Source organism: Camarhynchus parvulus, chromosome 4, assembly GCF_901933205.1.
Source record: "Camarhynchus parvulus chromosome 4, STF_HiC, whole genome shotgun sequence".
Taxonomy (NCBI): domain Eukaryota; kingdom Metazoa; phylum Chordata; class Aves; order Passeriformes; family Thraupidae; genus Camarhynchus; species Camarhynchus parvulus.
This window is the reverse complement of record NC_044574.1, coordinates 47,000,863-47,021,983: the sequence shown is the minus strand read 5'-3', so window position 1 is coordinate 47,021,983 and position 21,121 is coordinate 47,000,863. Positions and strand designations below refer to the sequence as shown.

The following is a 21,121-nucleotide window of genomic DNA, read 5'->3' as shown; positions in this document are numbered from 1 at the left end:
CCATCAGGAATGAAAACAAACCATTTGGGAGCATGACCTTTTCTTACTTTGTATAGAGAAGAAGCCAAATTATGGCAGTTGATGCTTCATTCGTATTCACAGCTGTAGTCTCTGAGTTGCCTAGCAACTGCCAGCCATCAGAAGGGGCAAAGATGAGCCAGAGTGCAACTCTGAGCCACAAATGCAGAGATGAGTTGTCAGGGTCAGACTGGAGTGCAAAAGTGCTTTTACAGTTTCTCAAGCACGTTTTAATTTTGAAAAAAGTAATGGCTATAAGCCATCTTTTTGTTACAGAGATTGTTACAGAGAGTATAGAGAGCACTGAAGGATCTTTACTCTGGAATAGTCATGAATTTGTTCAAGACACTTAAGGCATTTTCTCTCTCTTGAGGAACCTTCTGAGCCGTTGACAGAATCATAAGGCTTTCCCTTCACATCCAGACTTTTTGTTTCTTTTGTTTGTTCCCAAAACAAGGAGAACCACATGTAGGAGCCACCTAGGTGCCTGCAGGCTGCTTCTCAAAGACATATGCCTGTTTGTCAGGGTCTAGGACAAAATAGAGAGAGAGAGGTCTTCAAATGCAGACCATTGAAGCTTTAAAAAGAAAAAAAAAATTGAAGTTGTATTGTCCATTGAGATCTATTAAATTTACATCTTTTATTGTTTGTCAGAGATTTTCTTGTTGTATTGTATCATCTGAGATGTTGTCATCAGTAGTGACATAATTATTAGTAAGGATAGTAATACTAACATTAGTAATAGCTAATGATAGTAAAGGTAACACTCAGATTTCTGCCTGAGTTGGTAACTTATGACTTCTTTGCTCCAATTATTTTCCTTAGGGTGATCCCTGGAGAAAGAGGAGAGAAGGTGAGATGTTTCACTTCCTTTGTTGTGTTTCTGTTTTGGGTAACTTGCTTGGAGTGCACTGATCCTGAGTTTAAAAATAAAAAAACCACAGCTCCTACCTAGAACTTAAGTGGCACAGTGCAGCCTTTCCAAGGGTCAGATAATACCTGCTAATGGAAGTTATTGATCTGTGATTACTGCAGTGGGATTAGTTACAGAGTGCAGTGATTGTGTGTTAAAGGCTGCACAGATGAGCAATCAAGCAACTAATCCTAACTGTGGTGAGTCTCAGAAAATTATGAGCCTGTCTGAATAAATTAGAGATCCACACATTTCTCATAACTTGGGTTTGATGCTCTGACACCTGTGTGGAATAAACAATTAGGTAACAGAATGGTAAAACTACATAGATTCCAAGTGATACCTGGATAACAAGCTCTCCACATACTGAAAATAAAAATGGAAACGGAATAAAAAATAAAAATGGAATAAAAAATAAAAATTGAATGCTCCATTTGTGTTTGCATCAGTTTAAGTAAGAGCAAGAGAGTCTGCCCCCATGATCTCCAGTGGTGCTGTCTGGAGAGGCACACTGATGGGGCTCTTACTTGCAGTGAGTTAGCAAGAAATTGCTTCTCTGATGTCCAGTCATACCAAGGCAAGACAAGGGGGTGGAACAAGCTCCATGCTGCAAAAGGAGACTATAGTTCTGCTCTTCCAGGCATAGTGGCTGGTAGGAGCACAGTGAGTTTAGACCTGAGCTTCCTCACCTGCTCAAAGGGGCAGTTTGAGAAATAGCATAAGACTTACTTTGAGTAGGAATCCATGCACAGCCTCATCTTCTGCAAGTATACTGACCTTATGTTTAAAAAGTAAGTTGTTTGTACTGAGCGGCACTTTGCTCTTGAGAAATGTTTACCTGTGTCTTTGCAGCTATAACTAAATTTCACTTCCAGATCCACGTAAATCTGTGTAATAGCAGCTGGAAGCATACTTTGCCAAGGATATTAATGTCACATTTTCAAAAGCACGCCATAAAAATAATTTAGGGAAATCTTGAAAGTCTGTACCCCACATGCAGAACTATGTAATCATGAAATATGCATCATGAAATAATTTATTCTGTTAAAATGATATTTTTAAAGTACTTCAGTAATCCTTAGTTTGTTTTCAGACATAAAAGGAATAACTATGAATTTTAATATGTGGTGAATTTTCGTCACTTAAAACCATTCTATTTTTCCATAATTATCCTTTGTCTTTTTCTAAAATGTGTAGTTATAGATGCCCTCAATAAGTTTATCATGTTAATTGAACTTGAGTAACATTCCTCGCTGTTACTCTTCCATGTTTCATGTGTGTTTCCTTAATTAAAGTGCTGCTAGATTGTAAGCTGGTTCCCATTCTATCAGTGGCTGTGATATATAAATTTCTAAGTCTTCTCCAAAAGGATTTCACATTGAGGTTTTCAGAACAATCTGACAGATACTGAATAATGTTATTAGAACAGTACTACTGGTTATCAGACCAAGGCCAGAAATGTGTTTTTAGTCTACTTAGGCTTTGTTTTTATCTATATTTTTTGCATTTTAATACTTACTGTGCTTTAAACGACCCTCAAGTTCCACAGAAATTTTTAGCCTGTGTTCTTAACATAAAACAACATACAGCATATTTGATGTAATCTGGACTTCTTATATGGTTACATGACTGAGTGCAAATTTGGTCTTTTTATAGATAAATATTGTGAATTTTTTCTTTTAAAATGTTGGGCATTTTTTGACTAGAAAATATCTACTCAGACATGAAAATGTTATCTGAATATCACTTCTTTAAAACAGTGCATAGAATTTATGTAGAGATAAAGTCATTGGTAGATCTTTGGAGAGTGGCATTTAGTGAATATTTTTTTGGTTTGTAAATCATTCATGAAGGACTTCAGACTCAGAGAGTGTATGCTATAAATTACTTGAGAATCTCAATAAAAACTACTGGGATTGTCTAACAGTCGTCTGAATTTTGTTAGGTACATTGAGGTGAATGTGTCCGTGTTGGGAAGAAAAATGTATTTCTAATTTAAAGTGCTGAATCATCATGGAATCATTAAATCATTCCTTCCTTGCTAAACTGCAGTGAACTGAGAAAGATGGTAGATTATACCAGCAGGTATTTTGATGCTTTCTGGTGGGAGTTTCTTACAGATCTGTGAAAGGGGTTGCAGTTTTAGTGAAGTCTGTGTAAGACATAGCCACTTCCTGACTATGTCACAGAGACTGACTATCTGATGAACAAAATCAACTTGCACTGTTAATCATGTTAGAATGCTGACTCTTTTCTGCATCCTGTGTGCTTACAGAAAATCATTAAAATGTAATGTGTGTTTCAATTATAGGGGGATGCTGGTGAGAATGGACTGAAAGGTGACACAGGAGAAAAGGTAACAACACTTCTTAGCAGAGAAGAAAATGTGTGCCTTAGGTATGCTTAAGGTATAACCAAATAATGAAAATAGTAATTTTTTTCAAAAGAAAAATGCATTTTGAGATTTTTTTTTAAAGGTGAGTGATTTGGTTAAGTTCGTTTTTATGGACAGCAGAAAAATTTTCACTGCTCTGTCCAACTGAACATCAGATTTCTTTATACAGCTGTAGCCCTAGTATAGAATGTATCAGCATGGTTCTAGCTAGCACTCCTCTGTTGAAATTTGCATTATACAGAAGGTTTGGTCACAACCTGCCAGCTGGAACTGCCCCTTTGAATTACAGCAATGTTTTCTGGTGTACCTCTTATCTTTTCCGCTTCTGTGTTTCCATCAAAGAGTGGGACCAAACCAATATGGGACAAAAATTGTGGTATAGTGATAGGCAACTTCCCTCCCAGATTGGCAGCTGAAAAATCAAGAGTTGACAATAAACACACTTTAAATCTTTATTCCAAATGACATCAACAATAACCTCACTTTATACCTTCTTAGTTCATTGTTGCAGAGTATGAAGATGTTGTAGAAATCACCAAAAAATAGATTTTGTCAAAATTTCTATTTTCCTGAGTTTTCTGACTCATGCTCAGAAAATCAAACTGGAATTTTCAGTGTGGTTTCCTTACAAAAGCCAGTCTTTAGCAGTCAGGGTAAAGGCTGTGTTGCACATGAGAAAGGGTCAGGCATATTGATCTCTTCTGGCTATCATTTTTGAATGGATATGCTTCTAAAAAACATTTATTTTAATGACTACGCTTGGGCAGAAACAAAAGCTCTTCTTCTTGTAGCCCTGCATGTGTGATGCTTAACCAATTGCAGCATTTCAGTTCAAGGAGAAATTTACGGTGGATTTATCACTGGTAAGGAGTGCATGCAAATCCCTCAGGAGCTATCATTTGGGTACAGTAAATCTCTACTTTGAAGAGCACAAGAATTTTAAGGCATATTCTAAAATCAGCCATTAAAAATAGACATTAGATTTAAGAACAGACAAGTTACTTGATTTTTGGAGTTAATTTAAATAATACTTTATTTGCAGTCATACTTATTGATAGAGATGAAAGTCTTAAGAACTTTATTTACTTTGTTACATGATGTGTACTGGTAACATAATCTTGATCCACTCTTACGTGATTTAAGAATATAATCGGTTACAAGTATAAATTGAGATTGTGGCTCAGATAGGTGGCTTTACAACAAGTAAATGGTAACGTTATAATCTCTCTGGGAAGCCTAGTGCAGCTTCACCTCTTGCTTTTCCGTTTCATTAGCCTTGAGGGTGAGCTTGCATGCACAAGGATGCCCATATTGCCCTGTGATCAGCGGCATGCACATCCCCCTGTTTGGGATCCTTTTTGAGGAAAGAAAAAAGTTCTCTTCTTCTTTCAGTGGGAGATCCTTTCTGCTCAAGTATAAAGTTTTAAATACTGCTGTGTGAACTTTCAGCAGTTGGACAGTTGAGTTGGGATCAACTTGTGGAAAGTAGAGGTTCTCAGGAGACTTCTTATATTGCTGTATCTGAAGAAATTTCAAGATACCTCCTGAACTTCATAATGCAGAAGTCTCCCATTTCTTCTAGGTTTCATATTATTTTCAGAGGTGGGATGGTGACATAGGAATATATTCTGTTCGTTTGGAGTGCACTGCTTTAGCCATAATGTTAGAGTCCTCTGCATTCATTTTTGCCAGACTTTCCAGAGCTGCGACTTCATTGATTTTCAATATTTTTCTTCTTTTTCCCTGCCTACAAGACAATCTGCCACCTAGAAAAAAAGATACAGTTCTTAGAGGAGAGCTGCAGCTTAAAGTTTCTGATAGGTAGCTTTGCAAACAGCACTTTCTAGAGAGTTTATGAGGGTGGTTTTTGACAGATAATTTAGGAGTAAGCATTAAACTTGGTGTCATTACTTTACACTTGAGCTACTTAACAGGGTTTGTATTCTTTCCTGTTCTTCAGCTTAGGGGAAAGTTTTTGCTTAGGAGTTTTAATCTGTACTCCATAAAACTTAAATACGTTTCTTTGAAAGCTTGAATAGAGTTTCTGTGAGATAAATTTTTATTCATTTGGTGGGAGAGTGAGATACTACATGACAACAGATCCAGGCTTGGTTTAGGAGCAGGTTCTGGTTTGTGCAAAAAAATGTAGCTTTGTTTACTGAACTGCTGTACCTAGTGACACTCAAAAATAAGGATTGGGTCCTTAATTCTTGACCTGAGACTTTATAATTAAAATGTCTTTGTTGAGTTGTTGAAGACAGTGTCAATGCCAAGCTTGAGTTCTTACTTCTGTTCTTCCACTGTAGCCTTGGTCCCTAGAAAAAAACAAGGATCTTCCTTCTTTATACATGTTCCCCCGCTAAAGTTTCTTCATTTGCAAACTGTCTTGACTCAGCAATGAATTGTGAACATACTGTACAGTAATTTTTTCTTTGATCTAATTTTTATTCTTGCATGAAGGTGGATTATAAATACTTTGTGTCTTATCTTCTCCATATCCATCATTGCCCTTTGGAATATTTAACCATTTAATGTGTCTTACTAGTTGATTTGGCCATTTATAGCTATAAAAGGTTTGAGGCTTTTAGTTGTACATGCTTGTAAGGGATATTAGCAGTGTCACTCATGCAGATCTATTAAAATGAGGCAGCTCAGGTTTCCATGCATGTATCAATATCATAATACTGATTTTTGTGTTGTCTTCATTCAAGAGCAAGCTGCAGTAACTGTGTATTCCTATTCTTCAGAGGCCAGTGAGCATGTTAACTGGTGCAATTTAATTGTATAAGACTATACCAGAAAGATACCATGCCCAAACCAGCTATGGCATTCACAGAAACATCAGGAATGGGTACCCCCTATTTGTATTTTGTACAAAGAATATTGAACATTTATACTCTGCTTATATATCTCTGCTTCTATCCTACCTATGTAAATCACTGGCAGGCTGCTCAGAACTTGAAGCTGCTGCTATGTAAAACTTGCTGCTTGCAGTGAATGATGTATGTTTATTCTGCATAATGAATAATTAAACAGTTTTTCAAATAGAAGCACACTAGTCATCTAGTAGTATATGGCCTAAATAGCAAACTTTTCAGTAGGTTTTTTTCTTTTTTTCTTTGGCATATTGTTCAAGAAAAAAAAACCTGATCCTCTGTCCTGTGCATATCAGTGCCTGTGAAATCCAGTCAACCCAGCAAAATGTAGGCAAATATTTTTGAGTGCTAGATGTCCTCTCAGAACACAGACCTTTCCTGAATATGTAAATTACTGTAACTGTCTCATCATGTAAACTATAGCCCTGCATGCATTAATTTATCCATTTAAATACCCTGGAGTGTTGAGGAAATAAAACTATGACCTGTCCTGATGGAGATAAACTCATAGGTCAATGGGATTTTTTTTCAATGTGAATCTTCATTAGCACAAAAAATGTTGTCAGTTGAGTCTTGACACTTGCCATTTATAATACTAGGTCAAATGGTCGCTCATATTCTTTGTAAATAACAGTGAATTATTTTTAATGTAGATCAGCAATTTAGAGATGTCAAAGTATGTCCCATATTCTGGCTGTGTGAAGTACATTTATGCAACATCTGCAATTACTAGATCTACATTATTAGTTGTGAAATCTGAAGTTAACTATAATAGGTGTTTGGGTAAGTGAAGCTAAATCTCTCTCTACAAGGCCTTGAAAACAACACTGCTCTTTTTCTGAATCACACTGATGTAATTATTAGTTAAATGCCTATGAAACAGCACAGAAAACAGGCAGTCTTGCTATGCAGTTATTTTGGTCTATAATGTTGCTGTACTCTTACATGATTTATGTGTTTCCTGGAAAATAGTTTATGTAGTAAGAGTGATTATTTCTTGTGGATTTTGTATCAGGGTGACCCTGGCTCTTCTGCGGCTGGAATTAAGGTAATGGAGTTCTAAAGAAGTTGTGCAGGGAGAAGAGGGGTGGTTGGTCCATGGTACTTCACAGTGTCACAGACATTTTGGGTATCATTAATACTACAGTTTTCCACAGCTCCATCTTTAATTAGTTTTCTCAGATCTCATGTCTTTCATCTGTTTTCTTTTAGGGTGAACCCGGTGAATCTGGGCGGCCTGGACAAAAGGTACTGCTTGGAAATGTTCAGTTTTCCTTCTCTGCTGGATTTGTGATAAATGATGTTACATCTGTGTTACCAGTGCACTTACCTGGGATGAGTCTGAGGCAGTACAATTTAGCAGCCCAAGGCTGTACACATTTGGTCTATGTTTATTTTGTATTTTAGAAAGGCACAGGAATGATGATGCTAATTAACATGAAGAGCAATTTTGACTAACCCACCTTCCCTTCTAACCCCAGCACACTTTTTGAATTGAAAGCTTACCCCTTTGCAGCTAGTGAGACTAACAAAGAATGGCTCTGCTCCTTGGGTCATCACAAGCTAACCCTGCATATTTGACTATTAATCTTCAAACTGTGGTACACTGTTAGATCTCATCAGGAAGGAAATAAATATTGGTTAGAATACCTTTCACATACACCTGTGAGGGGAATCAAACCACCAGTGGCACACAGTGTGTTTGGAAGGACACAGACCAGGTAGTGCTGCTCTGTTCTTCCTTCCAGTGTAAGAAATTCCCCTGGGTGCTGTGTGGCTGAGGCTGCTTCTGCAAGGAAAGGTCCTGCAGGAGTTACAATAGCTGTACTGCACGAGGCCCTGTGAAGCTGGGGAATGTGCTCTTTGAATGCACAGTACATCAAACACAGCAAATGCTGTGCCTTCAGCTGCCTTTTCCTGAGAGTAGGGGGCAGGTCCTGCAGGGAGAGCAAAGAGACAATGAGAGACCTGGATTTGTGCATTGCAACATTTGGTTTCCCTCTGGAGCCATTGGCACTGTTCTTGCCTCGTAAAACTTGGAAAATTTTCCACTGCACACTGCTGGCAGAGTCGAACAGAATCTTTCTGCCAGTTGAGATATTCCAGACAGACAGTCAAGAGCTAAAATTCTATATTGTGGATGAAAAGACAACCATTTTCTAATACTCAAGATACTTTGGTGACTAAGCAGAACCCCAAGCCACATATAAATAAGAAATAAATAACAAATTAAGTATTTTTATTTAAGAAATTATAACTCTCATCAGAGACTAAATAAGACTATTATGGTTGCAAATGCAGTTCCTTAGTAAAGCGCAGTTTTAATTAGGAAAGGTAATCAAAGTAGTTTAAAGCTATCTAATCCACAGAATCATTCAGTGTTTGCATTCTGCAGCGTGTGCTTTGCTTGGCTAATAAACTAGAAAATGGACTTAAGTGCCTGTGGAGATTCAGACTCTCATTAAATGGCTGCCATGGAGGCAAAACTAGCAGTGATTTATCAGCAGGCTCCTGGTTGTCAGTCTCAGGCACTCAGATTTGATCTGATCCAAGCAACATGGATGAGTGAGAGGTATGCAGTTCAGACTTTCTATATTCGCCCCTTCTTTTTGACACCAGAGGGGGGCTTAGTGTCTTCCTTCCATTCACCCCATGATTTCCTGTAGTGTGTCACAACTCCTGTCCCAGCCCCAACCATCAGCTCCCACAACATGCCCAGTCAGTGTGCCTCCTCCAGCCAGGTGCCCCATGTCTGCTGCCCTGCAGCCCTGCTCAGCAGGGACTTTTCCACACCACCAGAGGTTGTGGGAGTCTCTTTTTCCAGTTGGAGGCAGGTCTCTGCCATCTACATCATCTCAATGCTTTTCTCCCTCTGTGTTCCATTCATATTTCCTTCCTCTGTCTTCTTTTCTTTCTTATATTTTTCCTTTTATCTTCTTCTAGTTGTCCCTTATCCATCTTCTAAGGACAAATATATGTTGAGCTGCACACCCAAACTCTATTTGCATGAAATGAAATGTGACAATATTTCAGCAGTCTGACAAGGCTGTTTGGGCCACATTGTGTGCTGGGCTGACAGAATGACCTGCTCTGCCATTGTGTAATAGAGTTAGTATACAGCCTTGGTTTCTTTAAGAGTTATTCTTCTCATAAATCATACTCACAATCTTTATATTAGGAAAGGTGCAAAAAAGTAAATATTCTGCATTCGTCTATAATGCTAGCTGTAATTAAGAAATAATGATTGGTTTCATTGTTTTTCATACAGATGAATCTTTTAGGGGCATTTTAATTGTTTTAGATTACTGTGGCTCTGAACTGCCTTTGGTGGATCCTTTCTGCTTATTATGTGTGAGTGTGTGGGGGTTAGCTCTGTCCCAAGGCTAAAGAGTAACCTACTGCAGCAACACTAATATAATATCAATATAAATATTCCAGTTCTGTGCTTGCTAGTGAAATTTAGTGCTTCCACAATTAGGTGGGTAAAGTTGGTGGTCGTAGTGCTTTATGTATGGCTTCTCATGCAAAAAGTGGAAAGACAGAGTACGGGTTTGGAGTTAAAATTTTTTTAGTTTAGTGAAGCATTATTCTTTTGCAAAAGCAGGAGCCCATTTTCTGCTTTAGAAAGTGATAGTCACCATTCCAAAAAGTGTCTATTGAAAATGGCATCCTAGCCTTTATTCTTTCATCTGATTTTATAGTTCATATTTTGAGACTGGAATCTTTCCTGCGCTTTTAGGCAATTTGAACAGTTAGAACTTGGGAGAAACTAAAACAGACGAAGAAGCTTTTATCAGATCCTTCTATACCACTTAAGAATCATTCCATTTGGTGAAGTGATTTGCAGCCCTTCTATTGTGTTTTTCATTTTGTGGCAGAGTGTAATTTTGAGTGTTCCAAGTCTGTGTAATATCTCTGCCTCAAAGAAGTGTCTGTGGGTAGTGCAGTTGGATGGACACCTGCAATATGTGTAGGTGTGTTTATGTTTGTGTGTGTCGGTATATGGATGTAAGCCTGGGTGTACATAAAATATTTTAATAGCACAACCTGGAGGTATCAGCCCAAACCGCAGAGTTGAAGTCTGGATTTCTGTAAAGCTCATGAGTGTAAAAAAGTCTGGAATATAGTTCAGTTCATTATAAAGGTAAAAGTTGGCTTCAGAGTTCAAACCTGAGCTTCCAGAAAGTTCAAGGAATATTCAGATCCAAGGTGCTGGTTAGAATCCATCTCTGTGTTAAAATAAAATCCCCAGCTTTTAAAATAATGTTTTATTCACATGTTATTGCTTTTTTTTTTTACTGTTCACCATCTTTATTTCCCTAGACAACATCTTTTCATTTAGCTGATAGCTCAAAATGACCATTTGTGCCAATGTTGTCATTCTTGTCTTAGACTATTTCCAAAATTAATGCATTCAGTTTTCAATGCTTGTTACGAAATTACCTTGCAAATAGAGTTCTATAGGTCTTTCCATTGCAATTTTAAATAAGCAAGGTTTTTCTGGGTAAAGCAGTAAAAGGTTACATTCCCACTATCCTTCATGACACTGTGTATGTTCACAGATAAAGAACAAGCTCTGAAATGATGCTGTGGATAGCTCTATAAAACTGATGGCCCAGTTATAATTAGGCAGTCCTGCTTGAATTGTGCAGTTTAATCCAAGCTCTTCTGAATGGCTTTGTAGGTAAATCAGAGGGTCACACAGCACAGTATCTAGCTCAGAGTTGAAAATGGAACAGAATTAAACATCTGTCATAGGTATGGAACTTAAATGGCAGTAAAATGAACCAGTGCTGCTTGTTTTCTTCTCTATTGCTGAAGTCTAATGTGAATTCATATTTGGATTTCCTGACATGGATTTTCAGCCCTGTGTGTCATCTTCACATTGAAGGTTCCCAGAAGATATCTAAGTCCTTAACATGACTCTTACTAATTGTACATTTAAGTCACTCGTTCTGAAAAAAAACTATCTTGCTGGAGCTGACTAGCAATCATTCATGCTCTTTTATCTTCCTGCAGAATTTACAGGGCTGTTCAATGGATAGTGACCCTAACTGGATAATGTCTGTAATGTTATGTAATTTTCCTATGTAGGGTGAACCAGGCCTTCCTGGGCTTCCTGGACTCCCTGGAATAAAGGTAAATACTGTAGTACCTGTTGTACTGGGTGGGAATACCACAAAGAGGGGGGAAATGCAAGAATGTGACTCAAATGGACTTGTATTGTGTTATATCCTTTTCTGTGTATCTGGGATTAAACTGGGGTTTTTTACAGCAAGTTCTCACGTGGAAAATTGGTTAAGTGTCTATGAGTAGGCAAACAGTATATCTTACATTAAAATGTGAGGCAGAACATTCTAGTTATTTCTTTTAAAAAACAAAAATACTAGAGGTTCTTTATTCTTTTTTCTTTAATGGAAAAGTCTTGTCATCAAAGTTTTAGTTGGTTTCCACTTCTATATGTACTTTCCAGTAGCAATATTCTACTGAATTAACCAAACCTCCAGCCAGAGAGCTGCATTAATTATACACAGGCAGTGCAGATCTGGCTCTGTTGACAAAAATACTCTGTGCTCCATTACCCAGGCACTGACAAGTCAAAATGTTTTAATAATACTCTCTTCAGTATTAGCTACAGTCCCTGACACAACACCTGGTTTAGTCCCTGGCTTCCAGTTTGTCTGGAATCTTTAGGTAAGTTGATACAAAAGACACATAGCTGGTTTAGTTCTAGCATAAGTGGTTGCATTAGGATCTGCAGAGACACTTGCTCAGTTTGAGCTGTAACTGTGTAATTCTGCACAGAGTGAGCCAATTCACATATCCTGAGTACAGATCAGAATGGCCACTTTTTCTTTGTGTCAAAGACTGTGCTTTCAGAAAACAAAATCTCTTGGAAACATTTTCTTTGCATTCCAGTATGGCCTTGTGTATGTCTCAAGGAGAAAGTTTATAGTATTTCCCCCTAATGAGGAAGATAATTCAGAGGCCAGACTCTTGTCCATTGTGGTAGGATTCAGGATTTATCTCATGGAATGTAACATTTGCAGTGATTTTCTCAAGGGACCTGTGAATTGCCACAGTATTGAACCATAATGTCCCTTCTGTGTTACTAGTGAACTATGGGAAAAAATTGAATGTGCATATTAAATTTTGTGTGTTGTAGCAGCTTAAAATATAGTTCCTGTGGAAGTTGTTCATTTTCTGCAAGAACAAACTCTGTACTGAGTAGCGAAGATCATGCAGGAGAAGTTTTGTGTGATTGAACTATTTTTATTAGTGCCTTTGGCAGCAATCCCTATTCTGTTTACTTTAACAGTGAGCAAAGAGGTAGCTCAGATGGAGGTCAGTGGGGCACTTGCCTGAGGCACTCATCCCAGGGACACCTGCCAAAAGCAACTGGAGCTGTGGCTGGGCTTTGGGGTTCCCATGTTCATGCAGACCACATGTCCATGCATATAACCAGTAAATAAAAAAGTCTACATCTGAGTGGCTGCTCTGGGAAAATTATTTGTTGGCAGTGAGAACGGCTCAGAAGTGCAGCTTTCAGAATCACCTGAAAGATAAAATGTGAAGTGAAAAACGAATGAAGTGTGGGAGTTTTGCCCAGTGAAAATTTGTTTCCAAATTCAGTGGATACAGTGGAAAAACAGTACAGTTGCCTGCAGAGCAAAATGGAATAATTTGGTCAAATATTAATCATTTGGGAAAATACTTTCTCCTGTTTAAAATCCAGTCCAGAGGGAGACTGGTGGTGGTCCAGTGAAGAAATTCAATCGAGTGCAATTCTGCATTGTCCTGAAACCTGGATGGTGACAAGGAAGCAGAATGTGCACAGGACAGAGCAAAGTGTAGCTCATCACATCAGACTTGCAGGATGGTTGCTGTTCATTTCAAGGCATTTGTAAGCTCTCTTTTATTAAGCAGTCTGTAGTAAAAAACCCCCTAGATTCTTCTGAGTCCCTGAGGCTATGTCTGTGGCATGAGAAGTGGTAGCGGAATGGCTGGAGTTAGGAATGTGGGCACTCATCAGCAAAGGTAAAGAAGGAGTTTCCCCCCCCTTTTCTCAACCTCCCTTTTAGCAAAGATATATGCACCATGATGGTAAGATCATTACGTGGATTTCCAAAAACAACAACATTGTTATCTCATAGAGAAGCAAATTTCCAGTGTTCTGGTGTTGATCAAAAGCTACTTTGAAATAGCAGTGACAGGATGAGAAACTTGAGCATGGAGGAAACGCAATTGTCTGGACTTGGAATCAGTTGGTGCTGTCATCTTGTGCAAAACCAAGAGGAATCTTCCTTGGAGCAGTGACTTCTTTTTTCTTTTTGTTTTTTTGGGTTTTTTTCTTCCTTCTGGAATGATGCTTATTGTTTGTTACAATTTTTTCTGGGTTCTGTTCTCATGTGGACTTTATAAAACTAAGTGATATGCAGTAGTAGTATAACATCAAAGACCTAGCAGAAACCTCTCACAGTGTCATTGCAACATCTAAGAACTTGTTACAAAAGTTAAGTTTCCATAAGGAAAATTTTTCCTAACAAACAGATTAGTGTTCTAAATGCACTCTCATTCTCATGCATTTGTGTGCCAGCCCAGTAGCTTTTGGCAGAGATTTTTCAGGCTTTTTCCAGACTTTGAGAGAGGTAAGAAAAAGATCAAGATACAGATTTATTGTACGCATTGAAAATTCCTGGATGTAGTTCTTAAATATTAAGTCCTGTTTTACTTAAATCTGGTAGTTGAACTTAAAATTGCTTCCTTGTGCATGTTCCTCGACAGTGGCAGGCTGTATTATGAAATGTTTTAGGTAATTGTGCACATGCACAGCACTCTTCACAAAAGCTAAACCAACCTGTGCTAGCACAAATGCTGTGCCAGGCAGTCTCTCCAGCTACAACTCATCTTTCTTCCCATGGTTGAACAAGCTTCCCAAGACATTCAGTCCTCTGTACTTCAACATATGTAAAGGATTAAGGAACACTAATCACTGAGAAACTTTCAGCTTCTTATAATGCCATTTCAGTTAATTAATCAAGGTTCCTGGGAGCCTGTAAGGACTTGGCCGAATGTGATACTGCAGTCTGAATGAGTGGCAACATTGGACAGACATGCAAGTATCACATCTGAATTCAGGGTATACAGCAGGGTCTTTTATTACTTACTTTTCTAGACCCATTCACCAGGCACATGCGGATGTTTTGGGAGTGTTTCCTGTTCCTTTTCGTTCTCTCCTCCTTTGTCAGTTGATGCCATGGAGGAAACACAAGTGCACTCAGTTATTTCCAAGACAGTGCAGAGGCTGTCTATGACATGCTGGAGAAATGTTCTCAAGCACCTGTTGCTGTTTAGGAATGGCTAGAAACTTAATGAGCCCTGAATGTGTTCCACCTAAACTCAGAATGTTAACTCATCGCTTTACTATCCCCCAACTGATGCCAAGCAGACACAGAAGCCTGTCTGTGAAACACAAACTTCATATATCTGTTTTACCTCATAACTTTTTCAGGAAGATACTTACAAAGCAGCACTTGCGTACTGTGCTGGAAATCATGCGTGCCCTCATTCACTGTAATGTCAGACCTCTCAAATCTGTTGCACTGTATTTTCTGGAATTTGGCCTGTACAGTCCTCAATTTCTTCACTGCAGTGAGAAGCCTTCTCAAAACACAAGCCTCTTCTCAGTAACAGCACCTTTTGCAGGATGTAGATTTTCTATAGTATTTCTGGCATTTGTCACTCAGATGTTAAAGCAAATACTGAACCAAAGCTTACAAGTACAGATAAATTTTTATTTTATTGTGTTCACCTTTGAGTGGTTTCATGTGAGAAGAGAAAGGCTGCTTAGCCCTTCTGCTTTTGGGAAGTATGGAAAGCTTTCTGTGTTTTGAAATTCAGTGGAAGTGGCTGATTCAATAGACTTGCCAGTATGCAGTGTCTTGCATCTTTCTGTACAATTATTTTGGATTGACTTTCCTGGGACTGTGCCTGAGCAAGGTCTCAGAAAAACCTGGATAAAGATATGGGAATTTGGATCAATTTTATATCCTTTTATTTTTCTTTCTATGAAAGCAAAAGTGGTTCTAATTTTTTCTGTATCTAAATTTCTTATTTATCTATACCTACTCAGAGATCTTATCCTCTAAAGAGTAAACAACTCTCTGCTCCACAGAATGTATTTTTTTAAGGTCTAAAAGACTTGATACTATTTTCACCCTTTTCTGTTAGAAAAGAGACATTTCGGAGGAAATGAGAGAGAATTTTCCAGCTGGATGCATAGAAGTTAGTCTCCTGTTTAAATTCTTGTAGAAAAGAGAGCAACTGTTGTTGAAGCTTATGTGTTTAAGTGCTGCTCTTACCATCTGGCAGCAAAATGAAAGGAAATCTGAAGTGAATGGTAGTTCTAAGCTTTTTGGTTTGGAGTCAATGCCCTTTACAGCCTACAGGAAAGTTTGGTAAATTCTCCTTTTCTCCCAGGAGTTCTTAGGAAGGCTGTTCTTTTTCTAATTTTCCTAATGCATTTTTCCTTTTCTGTATTTCCACTCTTCTTCCTGTTTTTATCCCTTGATAGCGTTAACAGTAAACCTGCAGGGTGTTTCTGTCTCTCTACTTCTCTCTCTCTCTTCCCCTCTCTGCAGGTTCTGGGTGTAAATGGGTACTGGTCTAAAAAACAGGACTTAGTACCCACCTTTGGTGGGCTGGGTTTCAGAAGTGTCTCTGTGCATTGGTAGGTAAAATACATTACAAAACTGTGCAATTGAGTATTTGCTTTCCATAATGGTAGTAGGTATACAAACATATATCTGTATATCACATATCTAGCTTTGTTCATTGATTCCTAGCTGTCTGCTTTCCATATATTATGGCAGTAATCAATTGCATGGCGTAGACATTGAATTTCCAGGAACTGATTTTGAGGATCGAGGCCAGAAAACAAAATCATCATTAACATTGGATGGCTTGCGTGAGTCAGGGGTGCTTACTTGGGTGTAAGATCTAGATAAATTCTTCGAGTTCTTTTTGATTTCTCCCAAACTATATCCTCCAAATCTCTTATTTTCTGTTCTGGAAAGAACTAAAACATAAGGAACTGAAACACAGAATGTTGTTTCCTCTAAAGCTATTAATAGTTGGAAGACTGAGTTTATAAGAACTGCTTCACAGCATATGTTTTATAACATACCTTAATTTTTCATTGTACCAAAAAAAATGCCGATCAAAAATTTTGGAAACAGTTTAATGAAGTCAGAATCCAACACCCTACAGTATTCAGAAATCAAGTATTTTGTCATCCACAAAGAAGACTTGACATCAGTAATCTGAAATGATTTCTCAAATACAAATTTTTATAAGGTCAGAAATAAGGCATGCAGTAAAGCTCCTTAGCTTTCAAAAGCAACAAAATTCCTTAGATTTGTCCTGTAAGTCTTTTTCAACAGAAACAATTTGGGGCCAAACTCTTCATCATTTAGCAGTTTGGTCATAGAAAAGAATTAAAAATTAGGTGCTCATTACAACAAGTGTTTTTATTCTATCCTTAAAAATAGTTACCATGCTGACTTGGATTATAATTAGCCTTAAAGTAAGAAGTCCCTTATATGATTAATGAATGCAGGATTAATCAGAATCATTGCTGTTTCTGATAGCACTCTCCCAAAGCAACATACTTTCTAGGGAGACAGGACTTAAAAGCAGGAAGAAAATTAGGCTCACTAAAAAGCAATATATGTCATACAAAATGAGGCTTGTTGTAAAACCTCAGGGTTTCAGCCAGGTTGTTTAGCCAGGTTTTACTTTCCTAACTCCAAATGAATCATAAAGTCTAAATACGCTTTTGGAAATTCTAAACCACAATTGTTTTTCTAAGTTTAGAGAACGATTAGGGAGTAAAGATATTGTTTCAAATGTGATGAGTGAGCCAGACAACCTGTTTTAACTGGCAGTTTCTGGAGCCAATTCTAAAGTGATATGAAAGGCCTTAAGAAAGACGTTATGAAATGGGGTTAGGGTAACTTTTTTTAATCAGATTTTCTTGTACCTTGTTCATTTCCTTCTTAGGAGCTGAATACTGTAGGCATCCTGAGAGGAAAATTCCCATGGACGTCAGGCTATATATATAAAGTCCCCCTAATGCCCTTCACAGTGACAAAGTAGTCTCTGACTTGTGTAGTCTAAGGCCAGCTGAGTTTCTGAGAAATTGCTTCACTGGAGCTAAGTGCTGCACACAGAGGGAGGGCATGAGCAAGTGCAGCTCTGTAGACCACCATGGATTGCTGTGCTACAGGATCCTGAGAATTTGGCCCTCACTCCTTTCTAGAGTGGAGGAGTTGCAGTGTTCTGGTTAGATAGCAACCTCAAAAACAAAGTCTTTTAGGACAGCAGATGGCAACTTACAGAAAATCAGCACAGGTACCCATGAACCAAATCAAATTTATTACAACTTCATAGCTGTTCTTCAAATTGTCTTGCATCTGGGTTTTGGGTCTTTTTTGATATCTCTTCTATAGATAGATATCCCCATCTTTGCAGGATTCTTTTGGTAGTGTTAGGCAAGGAGAGGCAAATGTTTAGTGTTTAGGCAAAGAAACATCATACTGTTTTTGTTTTTAATATGCTCATCAGTGAGCCAGGGTAACACTGAAGACAGTCACTGGTCTCTTGATGTTATTGAAATGAGGACCCTTCCACATCAGAAAGGAACTTGGGGTCTCCCAAATTTTGTGACTCTTGAAGAATTTGTGTGCTGGTCCATGCTAGACAGGAATTCTGGAGGTCCACTAGACTTGCAGAGAGGAGTTTAGAATCTCCAAGCCTGTCCAAAGCTGTGTGTTCAAGCATGGTTGTGGTTTTCCTCCATCCCACACTGCTAGGTTTTCTGTTAATGGAAAAGATGAGGTGCATCCCCCTTTCTGGAGTCCTCCACAGAAATTCAGGATGCTTTGGTGTGGTTTGCCAACTCAGAGGTGTGCACACAGGAGTCTTGACCTTGGTACATTTGGATTTCCAAGAGAATACCAGGGAGAGATGTTTGTGTGTGTGTCCTGCCTTGTGGCAGACCTGCCAGTCAGCCCAGGAGGCACAGAACTTCTGTGGTGTTGGCAATGGGGCCAACATTGAACAAAGTCATTCAGGACCAGTGAACAATGTAATAAAGGTCAGAGTTAGACATTTCAATTTCTCTGGGTAGTTCTAGTGCATAGCACTAGATAAGAATAAGGCTTAAAATTACATTCTCCTTTCAAATTCTTGGTCTAAGGGTTGGTTTAGTCAGATTTCTGTAGCATAGAGAAAATACTGTAATAATCTGATGTAGCTGGAATATAGTAAGGTAAGCATGGCACTTACAAGTAGGATGGTAATTTCAGAAATGAAATGGAAGAGAATTTGTTTCATTGTTATAGGAAAGTTGTGGTTTGGATGTCTTCCTGCAGCACAGGTTTCTTTTTTAGGAATTCATTGATCTGGATGTGAAAATGTGTTGTATAGTCATTAGGAGAGTGATTAAAGGAGGAAGAAACTTCTGTGGGAAAACTGTACCCAACAACTGCTGTTCTCTGCTGATTGCTTGCATCAGCATAAAGCTTTGTATTTCAGGCACTGGGAGAGGAATGAGTGTGTCTGTGAGAACAAAGTTTCAAATAATGATGGTGATGTGTGTCCCAGCTGTGCAATAGGGGCTAATTCTGACCAAATATGGTATTAGGACTACACTGTTAATAAACATTTGCCAAATTAGTGATGTTTAAAACAGAAACCAGCAGTGAAAATGTTATTTCAACTGCTGTACCTTTTTTAAGCAAAAGTCCAAGTTTTAGGCATTATGGGTTCTGTAAAACTTAAAGCTGACAGTGAGATGAACTAAAGTGGTTCTTAGGGTTAACCTCTAGTATCAAAGCTAGCCTCTGCTTCAGCCCATGAAAGCTTTGATCATCATGAAAACCAGTTCTAATTATGTCTAGATAATAACCCTCATAAAAATCTGACTATCCTAGGAAGTAAATAACAAGGTGACTTTTTAATATTAAATTCTGATTCTGCTCACATTGCACCAGGTTTACAGCATTATAGGGCTTTTTTCTGCTTCAGACTGTTATAAGAGGTGAAAATGAACATTAACAATGTTTGTAAATGGTAGTATATAATTTGTTAACTGACCACATTCAGTATTTCCACAGTCAGCAAATATTTGAGAATGAAAATGAGCATGCATGGGGGTAGTCTCTAAAAATATTAACACATAAAGACACTAAAAATTATTCTTAATATCATAACACATCACTTCTGTAGACTGGAAGAAATTCACAAGCTTGTTGTTTGTTTTCTTTATTAACCAAGTTTCCCGTGTTGTGATTAATACAAATTGCTCTAAGTCTAACAGTGGATGAAGTTTGAATGCTGAAATATGCCTTGTTGACATCTTGTGCAATGTGGTGGTTTCTAAGCAGTGATTTCATAACTATATGAAAGGGTTAAACTAAAAACGAAAATGTGTGACAGACTCATCATTTGCTGATGGCTTTCTATACAGCTGCCAAACTGTACTTCAGATTACAGTATTACAGATTTGTGTTGCCTGTCCCAGCTTTAGCAGGCAAAGAAGATTGCTGTACATTCTAATTGATTTTATTAAAAGAAGTGGTAGTGAGATGTTTGGAAGAGTATTACAAGTCTTGGTGACTCTGATCCCTTGCATTCCTGTCAGCCTTTCACGGTAGCTAGAACAAATTCTGAGTTCATTTAGAGAAGAGACTTATGAACAGGAGGTGCTTCAGTGAACACCAGAGCTGCAATGTTGTCAAACCACAGTGCCCTCCGAAGCCAACCTTTACCCTTACTTTCCTGCTGCTATGTGCTAGCTAAATCAAATATGTCATATATTTGCAAAAAAAGCTAAAGCCTTTAAGCCTTAATTTTCTAACCACATTCCTGTACAGCTCTGGAATCTTTTTTGTGTCATGGACTAATCACAAAGGTCTTTCCCTTGTCTTTGCATAACTGGGACACCACCATGCCTTACTGAGAGGAAACTGTTTTGTTTACATTTCACACATCACTTACAGTCCCAATTTTGATAGATTCCTTTTTCGTTTGGTTGGGTTTTTGCTATCTGAGTGGCATAGAAGATAGCATAAAGCACGAAGTCATCAATATTATGGCAGGATGCAGAAGTATACTGAATGAACATTTTACTTAATGCCTTATTCTGTGGCATAAGAAAGACACTCAAGAGATTTGAAATGTTAGAGGAGACATGGCTTAGTTTCAAACTATTCAAACACGTTGTCTTTTTACTTAGAAGCTTAGTTCAGATGGCAAATCAGATCTGGTTTTTAATCTACTTATCCTCTCTAGCACTGGATAGAGGGAGAATTGGATGTTTTTCTTTATGTAGCCAGGTTTTAACTACTGCAGTTTGTTTCATGTGTGATAAGAATACCCTGTTGGATCATGTTCAGCTTGGCATCCACCGTAACTCGTGCATCTTTCCCAGCAGAGCTGCTGCTCACCCAGTCAGTTCCTGCTCTCTGCTGACACACCACTTCTTCCACTCCACATTTCAAAACATTTTAAAGCTCTGTGCCATATAAGACCTGTATTCTACTTATGCTAATTAAGCTGCCAGCTTATACCATTATCAATTCCACTAGCTTTTCCAAAGCATCTTTTTCCTCTCTCTTTAGAGATTTTGGGGAAAGGTGGGGCTGCTTCTTGGACTTTGGCCAGAAGTTTTCTTGTAGTGTGCAACTGGTATAGTCCTGAGTAAAGAAAAGAATTTGACTCAAAAACTGCATCAACCTTTGAGTGACACTTCTAAGCCTTACCACTGAAAAGAATCATGTAGTCACTGCGTATATTTTCTGCCTGAAGTCATAATAAGCTGGCCAAAAAATTAGCTCGGGCAAATTCAGTATTAAA

At 38.2% G+C, this 21,121-nt stretch overlaps 1 protein-coding gene across 1 annotated transcript in view; it reads left to right on the top strand.

Annotated features, from left to right (window-relative positions):
- Nucleotides 1-21,121, top strand: part of COL25A1 (collagen type XXV alpha 1 chain) — a 298,445-nt gene that overhangs the window by 236,852 nt on the left and 40,472 nt on the right. Inside the window, exons 14-18 of the mRNA XM_030947161.1 lie at nt 850-871; nt 3,243-3,287; nt 7,218-7,250; nt 7,415-7,450; nt 11,297-11,341. Coding sequence (XP_030803021.1) covers nt 850-871; nt 3,243-3,287; nt 7,218-7,250; nt 7,415-7,450; nt 11,297-11,341 — 181 coding nt within the window. The remainder of the gene's footprint in view (nt 1-849; nt 872-3,242; nt 3,288-7,217; nt 7,251-7,414; nt 7,451-11,296; nt 11,342-21,121) is intronic.